A 27,652-nucleotide genomic window follows, 5' to 3' on the forward strand; every position below is an offset into this window, starting at 1 on the left:
ATTTTGTAAATTATTATAGTTTAATTTTAATAATATACTTTCATGCCCTAAATCCGGAGGAATGGAGGGCAAAAGGGAAAAGGAATTGAACTTAGAGCAGAGAAGGGGATGATAAGATTGAATTAAATCCCTTTGAGTTCTTTCAGAAGGATTAGTTGTAAAATAAAGCATTAAATAATGGCAAAAATATATATATATTTTTAAAAAAGCCTTAAAGTAGGTCATATCTTTATCTTCTCTGTCCATCCCTTCTCTGTCTTCCCTAAATAATGAATAAATAAAATGGCCTTTTAAGAATGGGATGTCTTAACTGGTTCTATATGTGCAGTTAAATGTAGTTTTATCTTGTTTTCTTGCTTTTCTCTATTCCTGTCTCTGTCATACTTGCTTTGTATCTGTAGTTGTTAATAGCACCTACTAGCAGCATCTCACTGTTTGGCATGTTGATCACCACCACCGAAGGGAAGAATTAAAAACCTTCATTATGTAGGTTTTTTTATTTGATAAAACCACCTGTCCAGTTATGACTTCTGGTGGCAATGTTCTTTTGCAGAGGAAGGATCAGGAACGCTCTTTGGTTTGTTTTGTAATTGTTGATCAAACTAGTGGCATGTCAGATAATCCATTATTCATGAATTCGTTGTGTTCTGAAATGTTGCTGTGGTCTTCTTAATTACATTTTTTAAATTGTTTATACAGGGGAAGGAAAAAAAAAAAAAAAAAAGGTACATTATAAATGTTGGAAGTACCAGCAACAGCAAATCACAGACTTTACCAGAGGCTATTCTTGCTCTGTCGCAGCATCAGGAAACTAAAGCATATGTTGGATGTTAGCCTGGGTGTACACAACGTGTCCTATTTATTCAAGGTTTTCTTTGAAGCCACAACTTACAAGTTTGTTTCTTAGGGGTACATGTCAGACTTCATTTAGCATTTGTTGGTATTAGGATACTCCTGAACAGCAAAAAGGCAACATTTTGGGGGAAGAACGTGGCTGCTATCTGAGCAGTGATCTGTCAGTTCCACTTATGTAGCTCAAGGAAAACTGGAGAAGAGGCACTTCGGAGAAGCTGGGCTGAGATCTCGAGATCATAGGCAGCATTATTTTAAAGCACTATTAATGGAAGAATTAATCTCCATTTAAATTATATATAGTTCATTATGTTAAAAACTAGGAAAAACATTAAAGCAGAGATCCAACTGGCCAGAATATTTAAATTTAAAGTGTTTAGAAATTCCAAGCGGCGCAGTTCTTTTTAAGATGCATTATTTTTCTGTCTCTAGGTGCTTGCAGACTTTTTTGTTAACATATTTTTGCCTCACAAGATGAGCCTTTAGGTGTGTAAGGAAAATAGGTGTTTTGGAATCAGTCATGAATTTAAAATTTTAGGGTTTTGTGGACCCCGTTCTTTGAATTTACTGCTATTTTCTGAAAGCAGGAATTATCATACACTACTTCTGTGACTCTTTTGCCACATCAAGGTATTTGATTGTTTAATGTCTCGTTCTACAAATTTCCAGTGTACTTGCTGGGATGTAGGTAATTTTTAATTGTTCTTTATTTTTTGCATTCTCAGTATTTTGTATATATTCTCTCCTGAAATATTTTAATGTGGAGGTTATTTAAAGGTGGAAAAAGAAGCTTTGGCAGAGGATTTAGCTTTCCTTGTTTACAGCAAACCCCATGAGAAATCCTTCCCAGGCACACATGCACACACACAGACACACATACACACAAAAATCAATGCAAAAGAGTAGGGCATTCATTAAGCTGTCAAAAATGGAATAAATGCTTTTTTTTATTTAGGCTCTTGTAGCTATTTTTCCTAGTATTTGAGTGTGTCCTGAATTATGAAATGTTACAGCTTTATAATTCATATTTGACAAATTAATATTTTGAGAATGTTGAGCTGTAATAGGGGTATTACCCTATTACAGATGCAGACAACTGTTTGAGGGGTTTTTTCCTTCCCTGGATATAAAAACTCCTTGACAGTTTGTCACTAAAAAGACTTTCTATAGGTGAAATACACAGCTAACCATATTTCTTGGTATTTCAAGATTGAAGCTGGATGGAGAAGCCTTGCAGGCACACTAACTGTAGGTATAACCTGGAAAATACTCCGCATATTCTCCATATCCCGCTGCTTTCAGATACATTTTATCCCGTGTTCTCTGTAATAGAGTTGTGTGCGAAATCCTGCAGGAACCGGCAGCCTGCTCCGAGGGGGCTGGTGCAGGTGATCCTGGCTGCCTCTAGTGGAACGTGCGTAAAGCGGGACGCGGGGCTGGGGCTGAGCCTGTAGACCCGATCGTGTTTTTCCTTGCTGGCGTGAGTATAAACACCAGTGGGGAAGGTGGGGGAAGCGGGATCCATCACAGACAGTGCTGCCCAGTTCTCCCATGAAATCCGCTGGGTCTCTTTGCAGCTCGAGTCACGCCGTGTTTTATCCGTCAGAGCTTTTTTTTTTTTTTTTAAAAATCATTTTCAAAAGGGATAAAATCAGTAGCCGAAAACGGCTCGCGTCTTTAACCCAGTTTTGCCTCTGTCAAAGGGTGCAGCCGCACGGGTGGCCCTGCAGCAGCGGCCGTCGGCTCCTGACAGAAGGGCCGGTGCGGCCGCGGCGCTCGTCTCCCTTTGGCTGGAGGCGTCCTTCCCAAAAGCGTGCCGAGGGTAACTGCATCTCCTGCTGTACCTGTAACAATTTAATTGTGTAAGTCAGCCCAGTCAAGCATCCCCAGCTCATGACTGGGAGACATGAAATTCATTGTCATTATTGTCCCTGTCATTTTGGATCATTATATCCTGCTGCAGAATTTTCCTCACTCCAGTGCTTTCTTACCTCCAGGAAGCAGGGATTATGGCTGAGGTTGGGGTGGGGGCAGGACTGTGAACTACATTTACCTCAGGGGAGCCACAGATTAAATTGGCTTTGCTCTCTGACTTGCTGGATTCATCTGTTTGTACGCTGTGGGTTTAAGGTTGGAAATGATGAATATTCTAGTGAATTCTGTGCCTCTCTCTTTTCTTTTTTTAATGCTTCTATAAGCAAAGGATGGTTTTTGTGTCCCTTAAGAAGTGAACGGGGAATAATTCTTCAGATCATGTTACCTAAAAGATTTAAGATTATTCCTGAGCAAAACGACATTATTTGCACATTGTGCCACAAACATCTGAGCGTTCCCCAGCGTGTCGTGGCTTTTAGGGGAAGACTCCATTGAAGCATGTAACTCAGCTGTAATTTATATGTGTGCATTTTATGTGAACTTAATAGTTGGTCATTAGTTAATACGCACACTGTTCCGTACGGTGGGTACGATTATATGTATGTTGAAGGAAAACGGATTATGGGATGCCTGTCTGTTTGGCTGCTCCTTGCCCTGCTCTGGCGGCTGTCCCTGTGTCGGCGGGCACGTGGGAGGGCTGCACGTTGCTCCTCTTCCTCACCACGCTCCTCCTGCCCCATGAGCAGAGTTCACCCTGCCCAGCACCTCCTGGCCCGTGTCTGTGTCCGTTCCTGCGCTGGGTTTCTCTAGGTTCAGGGCAGAATTATCTCTTCAAATGCTGCCGCTTGACTTCTCGATGGGACGGGCTGGATCCCTCCACCAGCGGCAGCCCTGCCTGCTCCCCTGGCTACTGCCGTGTGCAAAATTTGCCTCAAATGTAAGTTTTCCCCAAATTTCAGGTGTTGGGGCGAGCGTTGGGAGTACCGGCCAGCTTTCAGGCCGCGGGGGGTCACGGTAACCACTCCAACACGGGCCCGTTCCGCTGGCGCGGGGGCACGGCCGCAGCAGAGCTGCCATCACAGTTGTTCACGGTGACATTTTAGCGCAGTTTCCATAAACTGACAGTGACAATGTTTAGTTTCATTTTAACACTGTGCTTTTACTTACGCTGACATCGCAATATGATTGTGGTGACAAGTTGAAGGCTGATACAAAAGAAGTGGGAAACAACATAATTATAAAGCAGTAGCACAGAACAATAATTCCAAATTTTGTCTCTGGCTTGATGTGCCTGGATATCGTGGCTTATTTTTGTATTCCGATATCTTAGTTTCAGTACGAGTTTTAGCTTCTGTACTGCAACTTGGCAGTAGACTTGGTTAGACAGACATTCTCGTGGTATGGTGATTTTTTTTTTTTTTTTTTGCAAAGCTTTTATGGTCTTCCTGTCTCTTGCTCATGTTATTCATTTGTTTATAACTCTGTGTAAGTTGGAATGTATCATACTTTCATTTCCCAGTCTTCATTATGATCTTGCTTGTTTTTACCCATACGTGCAATTTGCTTGGTCACAGATTGCTCCATTCCTTAATCTTGCCTTATGAAAATAATCTTGAACTTCTTAACTTCCCTAAACTTGTCTTGTAAAACAGTGGTTCCGCTGCATCTTGGGTGGTCTGTGCAGCGCTCTCAAGCTGTGTGTTAGGGTTTGATAAATGTAGCTGTTCCTGGTAAATGGGTGTTAGTTCTTTCAGACCCTTGAGGAGCAGAACCTGAGGTGGGAGCCGATGGTTACCTCTTCACCTCCATTGCTCACAGCAACAGAGACGTTTGTCTCTTGTGGTCTAAGCTGATGCTGAATGGAGGAAGCAAGAAATTACTTAAAATGACCGTTACTGGATTATTTAAACTTGATGTGTCAAATCTGAGTTTGAATCTGTTAGAATAAATTCACCTGCGACAAGGCCAAACTCAAGGCTTTCCTTTCCATTAAAGTTCCTACAGAGTGCGGGCTGGAAATACCTACATCTTAGGGCAGATCCTAAAGAACTAGAATACATGGGGGGGGGGGGTGGTGGTGGTGGTGGTTTTTTTCCAGTGCAGAGTGCGTATTTAGATGTGTATCAATCATTCTTCCCACCTGGTTGGGCCGTATTTCAGCAGCACAGATAACGCAGTGGAAAGCAGAATTCAAAATTATACATGATTTGTATGGGAAGTATTAACAGTCTGGTGTGATATTGCTGTGTTGTTGTACGTGGGTGTGATGGGACTGATTTAACTGAGTCAGAACACACTTCCCTCTGCAGCAGTCCAAGAACAAATGCGTGCGTGCTACGTATCCTAGAAAGTCTGTTAGTTTTCAGCAAATTTTGACTTAAGTTTCATGTGATTCAGAGAGCAAGAAATAGTTCAGGTCTGAGGGCATTTTTAATGATTTGTGACTCACGAGTCAAATTTGATGTTTACCTCTGAACTCACTCTACTTCTGTTTGGGGAAGAGAACTTGCTGAGCTCTTTCTCGGAGAAGTCTGGAACAATTTTGAGTCACTCCAGCTGATTCATAATGCCTAAAACTTGGTTATAACTGATTTCCATATGTACAGCAGATGTTGGGTTCCTGTTTTAATGCTTGTAATAAAACTGTTCATGCAATTAAGCACTTACTTAAAAATTAGAGGATGCGGACAGTCCTGGTAACTTAGTTATGTATAGGGATGTATAATTATCGCTCATCAGCCTTAAATTTGGTAAGGTTTGTATATAGACAAGAAAACTTTCACGTAGATGAAATTATTTGATCTCATGCATTGCTTTTCTTTAGTACGTGCATGCAATTACCTAGTGTAAGGCTGTTGTAAGAATATAACATATAGGTACAGAAATAGACTTTAAAAATAGCTTTTAGAATCTCCGTGGTTTGGGGGACAATGGGTGTCATCACTGTGGTGATCCAGTGGTATCCCTGACGTGATGCTGGGTGCTGGGTTTCTGGCTGTGTTCCACATCCAAGGGACTGCCTCGTGAGTTGCAGTGAAGAATTCTAGTTCAGTAAGTGGGGCTCACTGGTGTCGGTGAAGGAGTAGCCTACAAGCAAGAGATGAATTTGCAAGTATTTAGTTTGCCTTTATCCCCTCAGCTTTTTAAAAGAAAACAAAAAACCCCACCTACTTATTTGTAAAATTGTGACCATACTGTGGGCCTAGTTGCCTCGTTCAAATATTTCTTTTAATGTATTTTTCCTCTCAAAACAAGCCTGGTAGGTGGTTCTATGGAAAGATTTGCCCTCTTGAGAAAGTTCATTCAGACTGTCATCCAGCTTCTTGCATGGCTAATTTCCAACTCTCCATTAAACTTGACCTCCACAGCAATAACTAGATATGCCTAATCAGAAAAGACTGTAATTTGAGAAGAGGTGAGAAGGCTTTCGTGTCTGTTGCAGGGACCAACCTGTTCTTTAAAGCAGGAAGTTTGCAGAACCACATATTCCAGCTCTGCCGTTGCAGTACGAGCCAGAGTGTATTTGGGGCGATTGCTGCCGTGCTTGCGTGCATTGTTACATGACTAATTGCCATGCCGCAGGTATACTCGGTAACGAAGTGTTAGTTCGTAGCATAAAAAGGTTAACATGAACAAAAGTTACCCTCTTAGGATTAAAAGAGCTTCCAGCTTCTTAAAAAATAATAAAAAAAAGAAGCTGCCACTGGGTACTGTGTGCTGTTTGTCTTCAGCTGAATAGAGCTGCAGAGGAGGAAGCAGGAACTGGTGTAAAAGTAATAGGTGTCAGAGTGTGACACAGGACAGAATATACCAGAACTAGCAGAGGGCCTTATTAACACTGGGGTTTTCACACAACTCTACTGAATCAGTCACAAACAAATTTCTACAGTCTGTGGGCTTTGTTACCACTACTGGCTGTGTTTCAGCATAGATAAAAATAAAATTGAATGTACACTATGTGCACTCTGTGGGAGGATGCTTTTAGTGCCAACGGAAGCATTGTCTGTTCGTCTTTGAAGAACTACAACATTTGCTACTAAGGAATGAAAATAGAATTTTCCTAAATTACACAAAAGAAGAAATTATAAACCAAATGGCATCACTGTTGGTCTTAACATGATGTAGGACACACTTACACAAAATGTCTTCACGCACTAAATGTCTTCAGCAGTATGCCTTCCAAGAATAAGGGCTTTTAAAGAGGAATCAGTGTTAATTTCATGAAAGCACTTAGGCTGGTGTTTTGTTAAAAGCTACGTTGACTACCCATAATACAAATTAAAGTACCACTCTGTCAGTACTGTATTACAAACAGATGACAGTAGTGAATAATGAGAGGGATGATTTTTTCAGTTTCTCCTGCAAGAAATAACTTAAATGATTTAAACATCCTTGTGTTTTCGAGAGAGATGACAGGAGGAGTTGCAAAGCAAGCTCAGCGTGTTCCATCAGTGGGCTCCTGGACGCTTCTCCCCGAGCCACTGAGGCACGGCTGCGTGCGCCCCGCCGCTGGGCTGCACCCGGCTGGCGACTGGCACACACACCCCAAACCAGTGCCCGCCAGTGGCGGGGCTGAGCCAGCACGGACCCCACCAGGGCAGGGCCTTTGGGAACATCTGCTGCTGGCGAATGTCATCATTATCGTTCCACTGTATTGCCTACAGGTTAGTTACAAGGTCTTCAGGAGCAGACTCACTCACAGGAAAGGATGCCAGGTTAATTGGGTTTAGCCATTCTGTTGTCATAGAATAACTTTTTGGCTTACAACATTGGGAAGAAAACCCCATGGTATCCTAGAGGGGTGACCTCTGGTAGCAAGGGGGAGTAATTGTTTTCTTTGTTGTGCTTTGGAGGACAGTGGGTGCAGAGCTATCTTAAGCAGGTAGTCCAGGCCCGCCCAGAGAAGCTGCTGGTTACCTTGCCGTTTGTCACACAGCCGTGCCTTGGGTGTGCTGGGCATCTTCTGAACGTGGCACTAGTGCTCATGTCAAGAAAGCTTTACACGTCTCTGGAGGAAGTTCACAGAACCGCAGAATCCAGCTGGGAAGGGACCTCAAGGATCAGCTGGTCCAGCCTTGCTTGGCAATAGCCCAGTCTAGTCAAGCTGGCCCAGCTCCGTGTCCAGCTGAATCTTGAAAGGGTCCAGTGTTGGGGAATCCACCACTTCCCTGGGGGGATTATTCCAGTGGCTGATTGTTCACAGTGTCAAAAATTTTCCTCTTGTGCCCAACTAGAATCTCCCCAGGAGTAACTTGTACCCATTGCCTCTTGTCTTCTCCACGGGGCTCCTTGAACAAAGGGAGTCTCCAGGTGTGGAGGTGCTTTTATCTTGGGTTTGGAGGATCTCTGAATCTTACCTGCGGAGAAGGGCATTTAACTGAAAAGTCAAAAAGGTCGAGATACAGAATCTTTGCTTTGCTTCATCCTTTTGTTTCTCTCTAGAGGTAAGGATTGTACCAGGACATATACCAATCTCTTTGGAATAAACAGTCCCGATTTCAAACTAGCACACGTGTAAATAGCTAGTTTGACTTTAATCAGCAGAAAATATGCTTTGTCAGCTGTGAATGGAGCTGTATCTGCTCTGAACTGATCTGGCTACATTACCTTTATAATGGGGGGTGTGCATGAAAGCAGCCACTTCCTCAGACATCAAGAGGAAAAGGTAATTGCATATAAAGTGCAGGATTTTAATGTAATTGTCTGGGGGAAAATGTGCACATGTGAGTTGGAGGGCTTAAAAAAAAAAAACCAAAAACTGTTCCTGAGTATAAAAACTATTGTACTGTGACCCCATCTCTACCAAACTGTTGCAGTATTATTCTCCACAGATGATAAATTTCTGAGCCGGTAAGTCACTCTTCATTTCTTTCAAATCTAGACCTCTACAGATCTCTGCTGTTTATACTATGAAATACTCCAGGACTCCACACTGTAGATCACATCAGTCTGAAGCCAGTGGGTTTTTCTAGATGTGTAGTTAATCAGGAAGGGGTTATTTCCCAGTCCTCTGCCTGCAAATGCATTACATAGGCACTCAGAGTTCCTTTTGGACAGCTGAGAATTAAGTAATAACAAGAGGTTTCTCGCATCAGAATAACGATGAGGGGAAAATGGATGAGTTTCAGAGAAAGCCTGAAAATGTTGTCTTGGACACAGCGGTCCAAACCCTGACGTGCACCGAGCGTATCCTTAGCTCACTCGGACATTAAGAGCATGAGGAGTTTCAACAAAATGCTGAGCAGCTCTTGGATTTGGGGCTTAGTAAACAATTGTTCCTTTGATGTTTGTTCTTTTTAGAAATTACACCTGTTTCCACATTATTTATTCTGCTGATTGGCTTCTCTGGATTGCTTTCGGTCTGGACAAATAAGTCACAAAAGTGGGAAGAGGCAAGCTCTCAAAATTTAAACAGTAAGACTTCCCACAGACCAAAGCTAATATTGGCTAACGCTGTAAACTGTGCTGCTTTTGTGTGATGAATCCCCGCGCCGCCTGTGCCGGCGGAGACCCGTTTGTACCAGGCACCACCTTGGGCACTGATGGCAAGAACATATTGATCAAAAGGATCAAGTTGAACAAATCGATTAAGAGGATCAAAAAGTAACTAAGGAAGCCCTCTGGGCCCCGGGGTCCTTCTACAATAAATAAATCCCACCGCATGGAAACAGGTGCTTCAGGGTCTTGTTCGGGCACAGATGGCACTTGTTTGGGGTCTGGTTTGTGCTGGGCTTCTTGTCCTGTAAAGTCAAGACTTGCAGCAGCCTGCGGGTCCCCCACAGTCCCCCAGATCAAGGACCACGCTAAAGAGGGATGTCTCCAGAGCATGGCGCTTGGGGAAGCCTTCGCCTTTGGGCCCGAGGAGCCTTTGCTGGATTTCTCCGGAATACTGCTGTATTCTGCTTTGTGTAGGAGCAGCTCCTGTAGCGCAGCTTGTCGCTGTCCTTTGTCTTTTTGCTGTCTAGTGATCCCTCTGTGAGGAGATGTACGTTCTCTCAACCCTGCGTTAAAATGTTAAGGTTTGAGGTAAACCTCGTAAGGTCATTTTATCCATTCCCTGACACTACTGCAGCATAAATGTTGATGCATTTATTTAATGATTTGCCTGCCACTTCTGACAGATGGTTGTTTAGTCTTATGCATCTTGTGTGATGGAGCATCCCCAACTTTTCTTGACATCTTGCTCAGTTGTTTTGCTGTTCTTTTTTGCAGTTTATTCTGGGCATTGTTTGCTTGGTTGAATTGGAGTTACTGTTTGTTTCTTCATCGGTGCTTTATCATGTTACTGTTTCTGTACGCTTCGCATAACTTTTCTTCTTGGAGTTGAAGACTGATTGCACTGTATCGTCTCGGCTGTGTTAGAATGAGAAGTTTGGGGAGGGGAGGTGGCGCCTTCGAGGCCATTGATCCCATCTTTATAACTTTGCCCTTTTAGCTAGGAACAGATTATTTGTGCAGTGGTTCGAGATTGCACGGGCAGAATCAGAAGGACCAAACTTTACATAAACCATTTATACTAAACGTTGGGAATGCTGGCAACATAAATCAACTACAATATCTATTACAAATTTATCACTTTATCAGTATTATCTTTGATAGAAGTGGTCCAAGCACGTGGGGAAGTGAATCGTACCTCAGGAAGTTTAGCCCTCTCGTAAATTAATTATTCAGGACACACAGAGCCTGGTCCCTTCAATGTATAGTAATTCTTTCTAGCCAGCATCCAGGACTTTAACTTCGGTGGCAATAATAAATAGGAAAAGTCTCAGGTGAAGCCAGTATTTCAAAGTAATTAATCATCTTCCCCTCATGGTCCTTCCACCTCTCTCTTGGTTTTCTTTAACGAGGGAATTTCAGTAATAAATCTTTAATGATATATGTTAAGAATCCTTCATTAATTCTTGTCTACTTATTTCTCTTTTTTTGGATGCTTTTATGTTGTGTGTTGGGAAGTTAAGATGCATATACGAGAAAAAACAGTTACAGAAAGCTGATAATTTGGCACAGTCTCTGAAAGGTTGTTTCTTGGATGTTGAGTGTTGCATGGTACATTTGCTAATGGGAATTGTTGATTAATACCGGTTGGACCGTCAAACCAGTACTTAGATACAGTTGCAGAATTACAGCATGGTTGCGCAGGGAAAGGTAAAGAAAAAAGTGATTTGTCCTTTATTAAACTGGAGGGGAGCACCTACTAATTCTCAGTTTTGTGGTGTGTGGAGGCTGTGGGTGCTGCGTGGCCTCAGAGGGTCCCGAGGCCCGCGCGGGCAGGAACGGCGCAGGGGATGTATCTTTAAATCATCCTGGCTAGACGTGAGCAGCCATCACGCCTATGCAATGTGACAGGGACAGATGTGACAGATGGGTTCTGACACCCTTCCATACCATGAGCCTGTGGCTGGAGGTGACTGGTGTCCTTCCCCGGTCCCGTCCCCGCTGCAGGACAGCACAACGATGCGCGGATGAACCTCGCCATCGCCCTCACCGCTGCCAGGTACGGCGCTGCCACCACCAATTACACTGAAGTGCTGCGCTTGCTCAAGACGACGGAGGCGGCCAGCGGGAAGGAGCGCGTGTGCGGGGTGCGCTGCAGGGACGTCCTCACAGGTACGTGCCTGGCCGGGGCGCGGGGACACGCGGGCAGCTGCCTTCGATGGGCGGGCGGCAGGGCAGCACCCTGCTCGGTGGGCGGATGCGACAGCGTGCCACAGTTGAACAGAAGGCACAGCCCTCTAGGAGAGAGGAGCCTCATCATTATCAGAAATAGTGTTACCAGCAATAGCATGGCCAGCAGGGACAGGGAAGGGATCTTACCCCTGGACTCGGCACTGGTGAGGCCACACCTCGATGACTGTGTTCAGTTTTGGACCCCTCACTCCAAAAAGGCCATTGAATGACTCGAGCGTGTCCAGAGAAGGGCAACAGAGCTGGTGCAGGGTCTGGAGCACAGGTCTGATGGGGAGCGGCTGAGGGAACTGGGGGGGTTTAGTCTGGAGAAGAGGAGGCTGAGGGGAGACCTCATGGCCCTCTACAACTCCCTGACAGGAGGGTGCAGAGAGGGGGGATGAGTCTCTTGACCCAAGGAACCAGCGCCAGGACAAGAGGGAATGGCCTCAAGCTGCGCCAGGGCAGGGTCAGACTGGCTCTTAGGAAGTATTTCTTTGCAGAAGGGGTTGTTGGGCGTTGGAATGGGCTGCCCAGGGCAGGGGGGGAGTCCCCATCCCTGGAGGGCTTGAAGAGTCGGGTTGACCCAGCGCTGAGGGATCTGGTGGAGTTGGGAACGGTCAGTGTGAGGTTCATGGTTGGACTGGGGGAGCTTCAAGGTCTTTTCCAACCTCGATGATTCTATGGTTCTGTTTAAAAAAGCACAGAAATAATGAAAAGGCCGGAGGAGCGGGGAATGCTGCTGTTGGTAAATATCAATGAACCGACAAAGGAGCCATCTTCCCAGAGTGCAGCGGCATGCCATTAGTGTCAATCTTCTTTAGCTTCTGTCAGATTTTTCACTCAAATCCTAGTGTTTTGGCAGGGTACACTAAGCTTTACATCCAAACCCTTCTGTCAAGCAAAGATGATATTGTAAAATGCTAAGTGCTGTACAGTAATAATCCCATTTATCAAGTCTACGGCTTGAGACTGAAATCTCTCTTGTTTGAGAGGCAGATTTCAGCTGAACTTCTACCCAGTCTGCCTTTACAGATAAGATGGAATTTCACTGTAAAGCATTTTCTTTCAAATCTGGTGTTATGTGAATACTCTGTTAATTTTTAAAAACTGTTCCAGCTGTTCTGTTCGGACAAGCACAGTGTACTTTACAGTAGGTTAAGTTCATAGATAGATTAATAATAGAGAGTGTCAGTGAGCAGGAAAACAAATGGTGTATGTGATTGATACTGTTTTCTTTCACAGGGCAGGAATTTGATGTCAAAGCCAAATGTGTTATCAATGCTACGGGACCTTTCACAGACTCTGTGCGCAAAATGGATGATCAGGAAGTACCAAACATCTGTCAGCCAAGTGCAGGCGTGCATATTGTGATGCCTGGTTATTACAGGTAACAATAGTCAAAGCCTAAACCATTCGTAACAATCTCTGCTGGTGTCTGTAATAAATAAGCTTCCAGAGACGCGTTTGTGCGGTTTTCAGGAGTTTTGAATGCACGATTTTTTTTTTTTTTTTTTTTCAAAGAGCATTCTGGCTCTGTGCCAATTAGAAGAACAACTTCATATATTCAGGAGAGGCTGAAGTTTCATAGTTCTCAGTTAAAACTCACCAAGGCAGAACTGCTGCTGAAGCAGGAGGGCATTTAGGCAGAGCATCTACAACAGACTTGTGAAAGGCACTGGCTGTAATACTGAGTTTGAGCCGAGTGTACTGACTGCTTGTTCACCCCCCTCGTGAAAACAAGAAGCACATAAAACCTTCCAGAGAGGTTGCCACCTTCATACAGACACTCTTGTCCCGTTAAATACTCTGTGCACTGTACTCTGCCACGCTCTGTCTCCGCTCATAGTAAATACGAGTGCAGCATGTGGGCAGTGTAGTGAGTAGTTGAAAATAACACGATTAAAGTGTGACGCTGCTGTGGACACGAGCCCCCCCCGCCGTGGCTGCGTTGGTGGAGAGGACTTGCCTCCCTCTGCTGACCTGGTCACCAAAGAGTTCCCGCGGTGCTCTGCGGGCGCACTCGCTGCAGCCTCCTGCTTCCTTCCTTATTTGCTGCTGCAAAACCAAATCCCCTTCTCCCAAGTAAGCCTTGTCAGTGGAAACTCAAATATTACCTTTGGTTTCTGAAGTCATTAGCATCCTAATGGAAATTCACATTTATAGACTTATCCCAATTCTGTTGATACAGTGCACTTACAATAACGCCTTCCATATCATCGCTGCGCTCCTCTGTGAATATAAATTCAGCCTTCTAGTGCACAATGTGTTTTTGCCAGAGCTGTCCCAATAGGACATGGCCGGAGACTGTAAAATCGAGGCATTTTTGGCCTAGCATAAAATCGCTCTTGCATTCTGTTCTTTTTTTTTGGTGTCTTTCCACATGAAAAATGGGAAAATGACCTGATAGCTGCTTTAAAGCACTAGCAGCTTGGAGAAATGGGTTGTAATGCTGGTTTCCTCACACACTACGAGAAGGACGGGTGTGATTGACTTTGTCCCTACAGCAAAAACATGTAAAGTTTTAAAACTTTGACTCGCTTTGTGAATTCAAAGTAGAAGACGGCTTGATACGTGTGAGGGCTCTAATTTATTTATTCTGTAATAACCTAATAATTTTAATTGGAAATGGAGAGAATTCTTGTTCTCCTTGTTCCCCTGTGTATGTCAGCATGTGGGCATTACTTTTCTTGTAAAATAGTATCTACCCACATACTGCCTCCACAGTACAGCTGATTAGATAAAACTGTACTGAATTTCCTTGAAGTGGGATAGCTTAAACCAAGGAACTGTCTGCTAAATAGAAAATACTCATGGTATTTAATCTTAGTTGTATCAGACCTTCTCCTGGTGCCAAGGAATACTCATCAGCAAATGAATATTGTCATTTCACTGCGTCCATTTGCCTTGTGCTAAATGTTTTACAGAATTTTTGGCCCATACTCACACAAAATTTTTTAACAGGTAGAGGTTTTTAGATATAAGCATAGTTAAGATTTTGTAAAACCAATGTTAACCTAATGCATTCATTTCCCGTGGGTTTCTTACTCATTTGTGTTCTTCATTAATAGTCCCAGTATTCCTCCTCTCATTAATTCTATTTTTAGTATACACATATCTATTCCAGTAGCTGCAGTAAGTCTCTTTCGCTCCCTATTGTTTAACTATATTAATCTGCTAAAATGAGAGAGGGTTTTGCCTACCTTTGCTCGGATAGGTTTCCTGCCTGAAATGTGGCTATGAAGGCAAGTTTTTTTTCCCCTCCCTTCTGACAAATTTCAGATGTTTTCAGTCTTTCTTGAGTTTTCCTATCAGCTCTGCATTCCAGATTCCAGGTAAACTGCTCTGTTAAACCTTAGTTCTACTCCATGGGAAGTCACCTGTTTGTTCTTTAACTGCATTTGCAGTGCTTTGGTCAAATGCTGCTTCAACTCAAGATCCTCCACGTGTCTGTTCTGCTCTGTAAAATGCTGTGTTTAATGTCTATGGATGAATGACTTACGGACTTCAAGCTCGAGAGTTCTGGTCTGTCCTTCAGTTAAATCATCTTGTCTAGTTCAGTAGTCTGTAGCTTCTTACATTCCATGAGAGCTTTAGTCATCTGTTTTCAGGATTCTTTCCTGATTTGTCATCCATTCGACACCTATTGTCCAATTTAACTGCACTGCTTTTTGGAAAAGGAAGCTTTTCAGAAAATAAATGTTTTAAGTCAACTCTTAAATATCATCCCAGTGCCTTACCATTAGGCCAGGTATCTGGATGTTTGCTTTGCTGACAGAGTCACTGCAGATCCATCTGTATTACGCTCCAAGACCATTTGCCACTGTGTTTCTGTGTAAAGGGATCACTTTGTACTTCGTAGTAGAGTTTGCAATCCTGTACTCACACATTTTAGTAGTCTTTAAAGATTACTAGAAATCTTACAATGGCTGATAGTGCTATAGCTCATACCACATTCTGGCATCCATTCTGTAATCCTAAGAACTTGTGTCTTATAAAAACGTGTTGTTTCAGAAGTGTTCCCGGTGTGCAGCAGCACGACTGCAGGGGCATTCCAGAACAGCCAGTCTTGGGGTCTTAGGATGCTTCTTTCTGATGGGAAACACCTTATTTTACATTTGTTTTAGTGGCTCTTCAGTTACTTAGGTAAGATGGAACAAACAGAGCAATAGGAGATGGAGAGAGAGCTTCCCAGGATAGCTGGTAGTCATTAATGCAGTAAATTAATTGGCATATGGAAAACTGTTTGCTCCTTTCTCATTGTTTGCTGTGTAATGTAACTGAGAACACTTTAGTTCATAGGTGGCGTGGTGAAACTTAGTTTTAAGTCTTTACTTGTTCCTCTTCCTTATTTTTAACAGTTTTTATGAAATCACATTTTAAAAAAGAATTGTACTTTTGAGAAAATGTCTAAACTTTTCTGAATATTCTGATACTGTATATTAAACCTCTAGTTTCCTCTGTCTCTAAATCAATAGCTTTTTCATTTTAAAAAGTAATCATTTGTCTGACGTGATTTACCTTTCACAAATCTGTGTTGACTTCCCCTATTAAATTGTACTTCTCCAACTGTATGCTTAAGCTGTCTATAAATATCATCTAAAAAATGTTCTAATATACATGCTATATATGAAATTTTCAGCTTCTCTTCTAGCCTTTCCAGATATTGAAAACTTACCTTTGGTAATCAGTTTAGACTTCTTAAAAATGAAATATTCAGTGATTCAGCTCGCGGCTCTCTTGAATAGGTAATTCATATCCAAGCAGGTCTTTGTCTACCTTCATCTTATTGTGTTAGTAGTTATTTGAGTCCATTGAATTATTCCCCTCTGATGGTCCTTATTACCTCCTAAATATATACCTCCTGTCCTCCTTCCATACACCTCTGTATCCTCCTCCTGTTATCAGCTGTAGGTGCAAAGCCTGAAGACTGCTAAGCTGGCTGCAGATGTTTTTACAAGGACTCCAGCACCCAAAATGAAAGTCAGCATCTTTCCTTTAAATAAAAATGAACCAAAAGAGGGGCAGCTTCAATGTTTTCCTACATAAAAGCTGTTTACTTTGAAGTGTTTATAGAAGCCTTTTGTTTCTGAAATACAAGCAGCGCTATTCAATAAGTCATGAGGATAACTGGGTTTGTACCTGTGGATTTATTTTTTTTTTTACATTATACCAGAAAACATTGATACATAAATCAAGATTTCCTGTACAAAGAACTACTGTTTTTCTTCATTTCACTGAATCATTCTGTTTGTAGCGCTGGCATACATAAACACAAAATCTCTGAATAGCAGCATCCAGTTAGTGTCTCTTTTGCCTTTTCACCCTGACAACACGGTTCCCCATCAGGCGTGCGAGAGCTGGGTGAGTCTGGGGGTGCTCGTCCCTGCAAAGTGGTGGGTGGTTAACAGACTCGGGCTGGAGTATCACCGAAACTTTACTGTTTAAATGTACTCCTAATGCTTCGGGTTTCAGTGGTGCTGTTCTCTTGTTTTCTCTACTTTTTCTTTCTGTCGCTAACCCTCGCCCCCTCCTGCCCCACCTTTATTGTGAACGCAGGTTGTAGAAGTCCTTGGAATTTTGCCCTCTGTTTAGGGTGCAGACAATTCATGACTTGGCTTACTAATATTTCATCTGTAGTTTTTCTTGTTATATACGTAGATGCATCGAAACAGAACTAGGATTCTCTTATTTCTTCCATTTCAATGTGTGTTCTGTTTCAGCCTTCCCTTTGCTTTGTGGCATAATATAAATGATTGTCCATTTTTCAGTTAAAAGCAGTTGTTCGTTCTATAATGGCTTTCAACTAATTGCTGTTTTAAAATTTCCAAACCTTTGTATTTGAAATCCCAATGAGCAAGATTTTCCAGAGTGAATGGAGATGTGAGATACCAAAGGCCTGACTGCTCGGCTTAAGATTGTAGTCTGCTACCTTCCTTAGGAAATCAAATTCTAGAATTATCTCAGCATCACATTCAAGGGCCTTATTTCTCAGAACTTCTGGGGCTACGATTTAAAGTCAGGTCATGGCCACGTCTGAAATCTCTGATCGTCTTCCCCCCCCCCCCCCCCCCCCCTTTTTTTTTTTTTTTTTAAATCATTTGACCTAAAAACAAATGTAATGTTCTGACACTTTATCAAGGGTACGAGGTGTGCAAGAACAGAATCCCTGGTGAAGCCTGACCTGTTCTGAACTGTGTCCCTTCTTTATTTCAGCCCTGATAATATGGGTCTGCTTGACCCAGCCACCAGTGATGGTAGAGTGATTTTCTTCCTGCCCTGGGAGAAGATGACTATTGCAGGGACCACAGACAGCCCGACTGACGTTACTTCCCATCCGATACCGACAGAAGAAGATATAAACTTCATTTTGAATGAAGTGCGGAACTACCTTAGTGTTGATGTTGAAGGTAAACATCTGTCAGCTCTGGTTTGCCCTGGGAAGGTACTGGTGAGTCTCTGGCATTTCGGTGTAAGTGCTGTCTGCCTGGTGTGTGTCCATGACACTGACAAGCGTGGGTCCTGTGCGGCTGGGCGTTCCTGAAACTAGTGGGACGTAAGTGGCATCATGATCTGTGTTCCAGAGCTATAAAATGATGCTCTTCCAGATACACCTGCGTTAGTTGGACTGTTTAAATAGAAATGAGTTGATATCTGCATGTTCTCATTTCCCACACCTTTCACCCAGCTGCACTAGCTGTCCCGCTGCACGGCCCAGTCATTCTGGTCTTGGCTTTGTTGAACTCCATGAGGTTGGCATGGTCCCACGTCTCCTGCCTGTTAGTGTCCCTCTGAATGCCATCCCTTCCCTTCTATTTTTCTAGGCTCTTTATTCTTAGAATCTACTTTTCTTGATACGGTAAATATCTAATAGTGTCAGTTTTCAGTGGGAGAGGAAAGTATAATGGGCAAAAAGGAGAATTTATAAAAATTACTTTGTGACAGTTGTTCCTCTCAGGAGCTGAGCCAAGAACACGTTTGTTGTAAGATGCTGGCCTGTTTTGACTCAGTGCTGATTTAAAGGAGAGAGGCTTCTTTCCTTCATAGTGAGGTTTTTTTAAAAAAATTATTCTGTGAAAGCATTCTTACTTCTGTATTTCTGTTGTAGTAGCAGCATTAAAATAAATCTGAAAAGCACTCAGTCAGGAACCTTCCAACATCCTCAGATTTAGGAAAACTTGCTGTCCGGAGACTGGAAATGCTAGATTATTTGTTTCCTGAAGTGGATAATTGATGGCTCTGTTGTATAAAGTTCAGAAGAAGTCTTCAGGAAATGTACCTTGAAGTTCCTTGAGCGGAAATCGATATTTATAAATAAGTGTGATAGGCCAGAGAGATACCTGGGAGAGTTAAGACTGTGAAGAAGGCAGAGATTTTGCAAGGTATTTTACAGAAGTACATTATGAAGTGTTTAATTCTTCTGAACGAAACCTACCTAGGTGCACGCTGTTTTTCACATACGCAATTAGCAGTGTTTATAGATTGCTTGTTATTGAATTAACAACTGTGCTGGCCATATCAACTCACTGCAGACCTGCCTTTTTGCTGCCAGAGACAGTGCCAGGGTTATCAACTTACACAGGCTTGGATGTGTTCCAACTGTTTAATTATAGTGTCACGCATGCTGCTTTTTCTAGTTTCATTAGTTTATAAACGTAATATGGTATCTTATTTCTGTGATTAACACTTCATTTTGGCAGGTTAAACATGCTGGCAGAGCACCATTGATTTCTGAAATCTATTTTGTGTTCTTTGGGGGATATTTTTACACCCTTTTACTGATTTTCAATTATCATTTATTTGAAAGTTGTATAAAAAAAAAATGTTCCAAAGATTTCAGCATAAAGCAAATCGGTCAATTTTTCTATTGCAAATTTAATAAGCAACAAAATTAATTTCATTAAACTCTCTACTGGTCCCATGTTTTATATATTAAAAAAAGTGACTTTTGGAGGCTGGGGTATTTTCCGACAGCTGTGAAGGGCTTTTGTGGCTGCTTGATGCCTTCAGGTTTTCTTGCCCCGGGTTTACTGAGCAGTCAGGGCTGGCAGTGGGGACGTGCCGGTACCTGGGCAGGAAGCAGAGTGGCCAGGAGGCAGTAAATGGCCGTTCCCTGGGGCAGCTGGCAGAGCGGGACAGCTGTGGTGAGGAGGAGGAGGGGGAGGAGGCAGGGCTGGAAGAGGCAGCCGTGGAAGAGATGTGGACTGATGCTGGCATGGGGTGCAAGCTCAGGGGATGTGCTACAGCCAGGCACAGCCTTACCAAGAAATGGCCTCCTCGTGCATATGTGTAACTGCCCCTCGATAAAGGCTGGGCGTAAACGTCACTCACCAAGAGGAAAACTGGGAGAAGTAACCTACAGGCCAGAGAAAAAGCTTTCAGGCCCTAAAAGCAAACATTATGCTCGTGTGGAACAAAGTTTATTTTGGTTTCTGAAACGTAACGTAAGGACTGTCCTGCACACAGGCAAACAAGGAGAAGACTTGGTGCTTGGTGTTTTGGGTTTGGTAGGGTTTGGGTTCTGGGTTTGGGGGTTTTTTGAGCTGATTGAGTTTGACAGTTGAATGTCTCTTGGTTGATCAGTTCCCAGGATATCTCTGTTCTGTCGGATTTTTCACCAGAGTGAAAAATGGACCCCTCTGGTTTGGGCTAGAGAGTATTATTGGTACTGATGAGGGCAGTGCTGGTTTTAATTCTGTAGCCCAGCTTATTCCATTACTTTGGAGAATCTTCTCCAGCTTTTTGAGCTGCTCAGCTGCCCGGTGTGGTGTGGTGCAGCCCATGTTTCACAGCAAGGATCTACTCGGAGGCGATGCCACACAGACCATGGGAGGGATACGAGGGAAATACACATCAGTTCCTGGCTGACTTGGGCTGATCTTTGGTTCCGGACAGTGAGAAGAGGAGATGTGTTGGCAGCATGGAGTGGCATTCGTCCTCTGGTCACAGACCCCAACTCCAAGGACACGCAGTCGATCTCCCGGAATCACGTTGTTACCATTAGCGATAGTGGCCTTGTCACCATAGCAGGTACTGGAAGTTCTCTTGAAGTATAGCTTTGCTGGGCTTCCCCAGTGTATTTTATTCAAAACTTTTCTTATTACAGGAAAATCCTTCACATTGCTATAATTAGCTAATGATCTGTCAGTGGTAGCATGACTGGCTTGTTGAGCCAGTCCCATAAGAATAACGCGATATATATATACATAAAATAAATATATATAGCACGTACCAACTGTGTGTTCTGCTTGCTTTCCCCAAATAAAGAGTCAGTGTGTGGTTACAGGTGGGAAGTGGACAACCTACCGTGCCATGGCGCAGGACACCATCGACGCAGCAGTTCAGGCGCACGATCTGAAGGCGGGTTCCAGTAAGACCATCGGGCTGCAGCTCCAGGGGGCTGAGGACTGGAGTCCCACGCTCTACATTAGGCTGGTCCAAGACTATGGACTTGAAAGTGAGGTGAGTCGTGGTTTCTGTTGGTGCTCTGCTGTTTCCCTGTTGGAGGGGTTTGTTTTCCCACTAAATGTAATGCCAGCATCACTTGTACAAAGGTCTCTTGAGCCTGATAAGAGCTTATTATCTGGCCAGGGCAGAGGTAGTTTTAACAAAAATAAATTCTGGTCATTGTTCTTCTTTTCTTCCCTTTTCCCTTCCTCTAATCTTGACTGTTTCCTGCTTTAAAATGTTATGCGTGCCGGGGTCTGTCTTCCTTTGAGCCCAACAAAACCTGTACTTTGGAGGCGATCGCAGCATAGCGTCGTTAGTCACGGTTCCGTTGAGACGTACGTAGTGGTGTGCAGCCTGGGCTAACCTATTGACAACTCCAGTAGTTTCCTCCCACACAATCAAACCCAACACCCTCTTCAGCCTATTTGTGATTGAGGATGAGAGAACGGACAAGAAGAACATGTGTCTGTTCGCTTGCTTTCAGAAGCGTACTGCGTTTGTGTTCAACTCCGCAGGTGGCTCAGCACCTGGCCTCGACGTACGGTGACAAGGCCTACGAGGTGGCTAAAATAGCCCAAGTCACAGGAAAGAGGTGGCCTATTGTTGGAAAACGCCTTGTGTCTGAATTTCCTTATATTGAAGCTGAGGTATGTGGAGAAACTACATAATGCTCTTTGATTCTCTCCTTGGGATAAGCAGGTTCCAGAGCAGGTCTGTCTCCCTCTAAAACATTCTATAAGCCCCTTCCTTTGGTGAGGTCCAGATTTTTTTTTTCCTGTTCTTGTTTTTCCCCTTCCCCAAAGCATGCTTTATGTTTATATATACATATTAATATATTTATATATAATCAAATATTTATAATTATATGATGTCTATTCTTTGTTTCATATGTACATGTTTGATCCCAGATGCATTCTGTAAAATGTTCCAAGGAAGAGGGAGCTTTTCAAACCCTTCTCGTGGCAGGGTGGGGACTAGTTACAGGAAGTTCATTTTGTGTGGCCAGCCCGGCAGTGTGGTCGGTGATGCTAAACATCATTTCCGACAGTGCCTGCCTGCTTCCTCCTCTGCACTTTTTCCCCTTGTCTTGCTGTTCTAGGTTGTCTACGGCGTTAAAGAGTACGCCCGCACGGCAGTGGATATGATTTCCCGACGTACTCGCTTGGCCTTTCTGAATGTGCAGGCTGCAGAGGAAGCCCTGCCAAGAATCGTAGATATAATGGGGAAAGAACTTAACTGGAGTGAGCAGAAAAAAAAGGTACAAAAGGCCTTTTTCATCTGAAACTTTTGTTTTTCTTAAGTAGTTTCCACGTTAATGATCTAAATTAGTTGGACAGAAAACTTCAAGTGGTGCCGTCTTCCTCAGAGGATGATTCACTTGGGGTATTTCATTATAAAGACTTTACCAAAATAGCTGTGAAATGCGTTGGTATTGGCTGGGGGGTGGAGGGGAAAATGAAGATCTGTATCCTGTTGTTCTCCAAAAATGAAAGCAGATGTGGCATTACTATCCTATTCCTGTTTTCAACAGATCTGCCTCAGAAAAGGAGGATCTTGTAATCCATGTCCCTTCTTTTTGGCTGCTGTGTATTTTGATACTGAATTTGCACCATTCTCTAGCCTAAATGGATGTTTAAGGTCATTGTTAGCTTCCTTTGCCCCCAGCGGGTCTGTGCCCAGATATAGTGTGAGAGTCATAGACTTATTGAGGTTGGAATGACCCTTCAGATGATGGAGCCCAACCATTAACCCAGCACTGCCCAGGCCACCACTAAACCACGTCCCTGAGTGCCACATCTACACGTCTTTTAGATACCTCCAGGGACGGTGACTCCACCACTTCCCCGGCAGCCTGCTCCAGTGATGGACAACCCTTTTGGGGAAAAAATTGTTCCTAATATCCAGTCTAAACCTCACCTGGTGCAACTTGAGGCTGTTTCCTCTCATCCTATCGCTCGTTCCTTGGTTCAAGAGACTCATCCCCCCTCTCTGCACCCTCCTTTCAGGGAGTTGTAGAGAGTGATGAGGCCTCCCCTGAGCCTCCTTTTCTCCAGGCTAAACCCCCAGCCACTTGCACAGGACTTGTTCCTCTCTGTACTGGGGTGTGGGTGACTGGCTGTCTCCACCTGAGCTGTCTCTGTGCGCATGCCTGGGGCAGGTGACTTCCCCTAACGAAGGCACCTGCTGTGCAGGCACCGGATCGCGCCCTGCAGCCCCCGTTAGAGCTTCACAAACCATCAGGAGCACCTTGGGTGACTGAGGTTAGCTTAGATGTAGACATCCCACTTACTGACGTGAATCCTGCCCGTCTGGAACCATCACATTGTGTATGTTCCCCATTATCACTTCCTTCTGTTGTCATAAAAAGATAAATGCCCAGAATACCGGTGGCTGCGCCCAAATGGGACACAGAGTTTGGGGCTTCTTTCCCTCGGAATGCTCACCTGGCTCTTCCACTGCAAAGGGGCTGGGAAGCTTCCCTCGGGCTGATCATGAGACCTCTTAGCCAGTTAGAAGTTGGATTAACGCTCTGGAAGGAACTGATTTGGATGCGGGTGGCCGGAGGCACCTGCTGTGATCCTCCAGCCTCCCCCCAGGAACGCGCAGGGAAGGGGGCACCAGCATGTTGCGGCTCAGGACAGAGGCATCTGGTGTCAGGGGGGTCTCGCCCTCACCCAAGATTTGCTCCTATAGTAATTCACCATGTCAAACGAAGCTGGAGCAATTCTTCCATAACGCAGGAAGCTTGCAAAGCAGAGAATTTGCGAGCAGCATGACGGTGGGGTCGCAGGGACAGCCTGAGCTCCAGCAGCCCATAGCCGTTGGGCGGTTCTGCGCCCGTTCTCACCGTAACCTGCCGGAAGGAGAATGACCAAGTGCTGCGTGTGCTGGGAAGATTTACAGAGCGTTGGTGGCTCCTGAGCTCACTTGTGCCCCCAATCTGCGTTCCCTGAATGTCCGCTGGGGTTTCTTTTGGAAAAGTCTCCTCCTCTTTCAAATGAGGCTGAAACCCCCCAGCTGCTGAACATCTCTTCTGTAACCAGTCTCAGGCTGTTCTGACGTGCTGCATTTTTACAGCAGTCTTGCACGGGCTATATTTCAACTTGACGGACGAGGCAATTCAGTGCCCATCCAGCAGAGCATTCTTTACTTTAGATCTTAGAGTAAGACCATTAAATAAGTCTGTGTTGGTTTGGGACTTCAGGGCTAATTTGGGTGCCTCTACTGAAGTATGTAAGAGTAGTCTGGTGTAGTTTAGTTGGTCTCCTAATATGCCTTCACGAACAAGTCTTTGCTACGGGAAGTGGCTTATATATCTGTGCCTAGGGATCTTCTACTGCTACTGCAGCCCTTGCTGAGCATGCTTACCCGTGTTTGTGTGTTTGTGAGCACACTTACCCGTGTTTGTCAGCACGCTTACTTGTGTTAGCACGCTTACCCATGTGCCCCTCTGTGCTGCGGTGCTTTATGTGGGTCAGTTGGTCATCACTTATTAAAAAACTGACTGAGGAAGACCTTGCACTGAGCTTTCAGGTAATTAATTAATTTTACCACCATCAAGAAAACTAGTTTAAAACATAAAGAACCTGCCTGGTGTTGAGCCTCCTGATGTTTTTGCTGCCTTTGGACAGTGAGGTGAAGCGTGGCACTGCACCACCAGCTGTGAGTTCAGTGGCATGTTGTGGGTCTGAGCTGCAGGTGCTGTTCTTCATGGAACAGGGGCTGCACCGCGTGGGACTGAAAGCGTGCTGTGGCCCTGAAAGCCTTTATGCAGTAATTAGAAGGCTTTACTGGACTTGATACTTCTTTTCAAGACTAAAAAGTGCCTAAGCTTAACTTACTTTTAAATACTTTTCAGCTACCATCTGCTTAATTTTTGGACCTTAGATAAATTCTAGTTAAGTGGAAGAAGCTAATAAATACTGCATTAAAAATAATTGTGTAAGAACGTGCTATTCCTCAGATATACAGTTTTTTTATTGTAGGAAGAACTTGAAGCCGCTAAAAAATTTCTCTATTATGAAATGGGCTACAAAGTAAAATCAGATCAATTAACAGACAGCTCTGAAATCAGTCTACTGCCTTCAGATATTGAAAGGTAAGTGAAGTAAGAGAGTTCCCTGTGCTGCGAGGAATTAATACCTGGCATTCTTCTGAGTGCGGTTTTTCCCACTGATATCCTTATCTTGCAGGTACAAGAAGCGATTCCACATGTTTGACAAGGACAAGAAAGGGTTTATTACTATACTGGATGTGCAGCGTGTCTTGGAGGTAACATTTCCTTGTGTTCTTTAGTTTCCTTTTTAAGCCTCTTACCTAAATTTCCAAGTGTGGCGTAAACAGCGCTGAACCACCCCGCTGACACCCTTCTGTGCTCCCCTTTGTCTAGAGCATCAGTGTGCAAATTGCTGAAAATACGCTCCATGAGATTCTAAACGAAGTGGATCTGAACAAAAACGGGCAGGTTGAGCTCAATGAGTTTTTGCAGGTAGGTGTTTCTCTGTTACAAGGGAAGCTGTAACGTTAACGAACAAAGGGGCGGGTGTTTAATTTTCGCCCTCTTTGCTGGAGGGCTGGGCTGGAGACAAGGTGAGCGTTACTGGGGGACATGCTGCAGTGTTGGTGCTGATGCCAGAGCACAGGGCCAGGGACACACAGAGCCACCCTTGAGCAACTTGGAAATACGAGGAGTTTTTTCCATGTGCAGAAACAACGAGACCCAAAGAACAGGGTCCAGTTTACAAAGTATACCCCAGTACAGACCTGAATTTGGCTTTTTTTAATACAGAAATGCTGTTTAAATACATTCAGAATGACACGGTTATACACACTGACATTCCTCTGGGTCTGTTAAGTGATTCATAGTTTCTAAACTATTTTGAGTATTTTAATGAATGAAGCACACCCATTTTCCACGTAATCCCCTTTTATCTCCTGGAGTGGCTGACGTTCTCTCGGTGCACTGACAACCTATGCATCTGCTTTTTGCAGGGCTTGAAAATAAAATCCGGGGTGCTACTGAAACGTTTGTGTCCCAGCTCTTCTGGCTTATGCAGCGTGCCAGCCAGCTTTGTTTTTGCAGGGTCTTTCCTGGTGTGGTATTTCAAGTGACTGCCATGTCTTTCCTGCATGGTGGCAATGATGAATGCCGAACATGAGATAAATTAATGCTGGGGATTTTGGTCAATGTCAGCCCTTTCTTCACTGTGTCAAGTTAAACAAACAAGATCAAGGCAAAGGAAATGGTAATTGTCTCTCTCGAGATGAGCTGTAGATAAGAGCAGCATTGTGGAATCTAAATGCAGAAAATTTTCACAGGTTGTGTCCAGCATTAGAAAAAAGGTCTATTTATTTGCCTAAAATGCAGCAATTTAGCTGGGTAACTGAACTGCACTTGGGGGAAGGGGGGAAAAAAAAAACCAACCCAAACAAGCCATGGTTGGGGGGAAAGAGGAAAGAATGGCTTTGGGAGTTTCTGTTTATGTATTCAGACATAAGAGAAAATCGCAGCGTTTTTCTGGCTATTGGAAAGGGTCTCCCTCTCACATTTTAGAGAGGCATGTGAAAACTTCTAATTGGTGGGGGGGGGCAACCCATCATTTATTGTAAGGGCTGTGTTAAACTATAATTTCGTTGGTTTGTATACGTTGTGGTTAAGAACTTGAAACAACTAGTAATTAGTCTTTTGTGGATTTGTTGGTGGCTTTCTGGGGCTTTTGCTTTACTGGGCAAAATGTTCTCATTAGGGGTTGCCTGCCCTAAGTCCTAATATCTGTGAAATACAAAAGGCAGGTCACTGTTTTGGTACAGTTCCACAGGTTTTTTTGTAAAAGCACATCACTCTCTGGCTACTGGCTTCTCCTACACGTTTGACAACGCAATCTAAATATTGACCACCCGTGGCGGGCACTGCCGTAAGGGTCAGTTGTGCCCAGGCACCTCCTTCCCGCGGAGGCAGGCAGCGGCACGCGGAGCTGCTGCGTAGGCAAGCGCTCGGTGGGAAGCGCGGTAATAAAATTAACAGGAGGTTGCCATGGAAGGAACAAAATACATTAAATGTTTGTTTAATTTTTTTTAATGGATCTGTTAAGCCAGTTCCCAATACTTTTGTGTTTGCTTTCTGAAAACTTTCAAGTAATTGCATTTTACCGCAGGATGCTTGTGGAAAGCCCTGTGCAAATATTTGTGGACGTTTATATTAGAATATAGGAACAGGTTGTACCGGGGTGGCTCCAGGTGGGGAGCGGTGCAGTGCCAAGTGCCTTTTGGCCAGCTGCAGAGTGCCAGTGTAACTCCAGTAACGGTCTGGGGGGAGCTGGTCCCACAGACTCTGGTGCTTACAGGTGTTCTGCCAGGAGAAAGCAGGCTGCAGCGACCAGCGTTTGACACAAACAGGGCATTCCGCCGGGGCGGGGAGGCAGAGCTCTGGCACTCTTTGGGAGCAGACGGAGCCATCCCATGGCAGTGGCTGGTTTTCTGAAGATTTGCGTGCAGAGGCCTAGTGCTGTCATTTGCGCTCGAGAAAGGAGGGGGACCTTGGCAACTAGTTTTGGAATATAAAAGCAAAAAAACCACCCCATGTTAAATCAGGATAAAGGGTTTTTTTTCCTCCAACAGCAGATTTCCTTTTGGGGTCCTGACAGACCAGGAACTCTTGTTTCTGTGGCAGTGCCGGAGGATCAGCCATCTTCTCTGGGCTGGCATCGGGCAGGGGCAGCGGGTGTGCGGGCAGTGCCTCTCCTCCTCGGGCCTCCCCGCCTTGCGCCCGGATCGCTGGGGCAGGCAGGGGAGAGAACACCGAGCCCAGACC

At 44.2% G+C, this 27,652-nt stretch overlaps 1 protein-coding gene across 4 annotated transcripts in view; it reads left to right on the forward strand.

The window, feature by feature from the left end:
- Positions 1-27,652, forward strand: part of GPD2 (glycerol-3-phosphate dehydrogenase 2) — a 62,385-nt gene that overhangs the window by 29,782 nt on the left and 4,951 nt on the right. For 3 of the 4 annotated variants that reach the window (XM_074873889.1, XM_074873888.1, XM_074873890.1), the window contains 10 exons: positions 11,170-11,334; positions 12,637-12,781; positions 17,608-17,801; positions 20,287-20,421; positions 20,678-20,853; positions 21,357-21,488; positions 21,941-22,099; positions 24,828-24,940; positions 25,035-25,113; positions 25,232-25,330. In XM_074873889.1, coding sequence (XP_074729990.1) covers positions 11,170-11,334; positions 12,637-12,781; positions 17,608-17,801; positions 20,287-20,421; positions 20,678-20,853; positions 21,357-21,488; positions 21,941-22,099; positions 24,828-24,940; positions 25,035-25,113; positions 25,232-25,330 — 1,397 coding nt within the window. Of the gene's footprint in view, positions 1-11,169; positions 11,335-12,636; positions 12,782-17,607; positions 17,802-20,286; positions 20,422-20,677; positions 20,854-21,356; positions 21,489-21,940; positions 22,100-24,825; positions 24,941-25,034; positions 25,114-25,231; positions 25,331-27,652 lie in introns of those variants that run through there. The other variant, XR_012629545.1, reaches the window with a different exon arrangement.

The sequence above is a fragment of the Strix uralensis genome, chromosome 6 (assembly GCF_047716275.1).
Source record: "Strix uralensis isolate ZFMK-TIS-50842 chromosome 6, bStrUra1, whole genome shotgun sequence".
NCBI lineage: Eukaryota > Metazoa > Chordata > Aves > Strigiformes > Strigidae > Strix > Strix uralensis.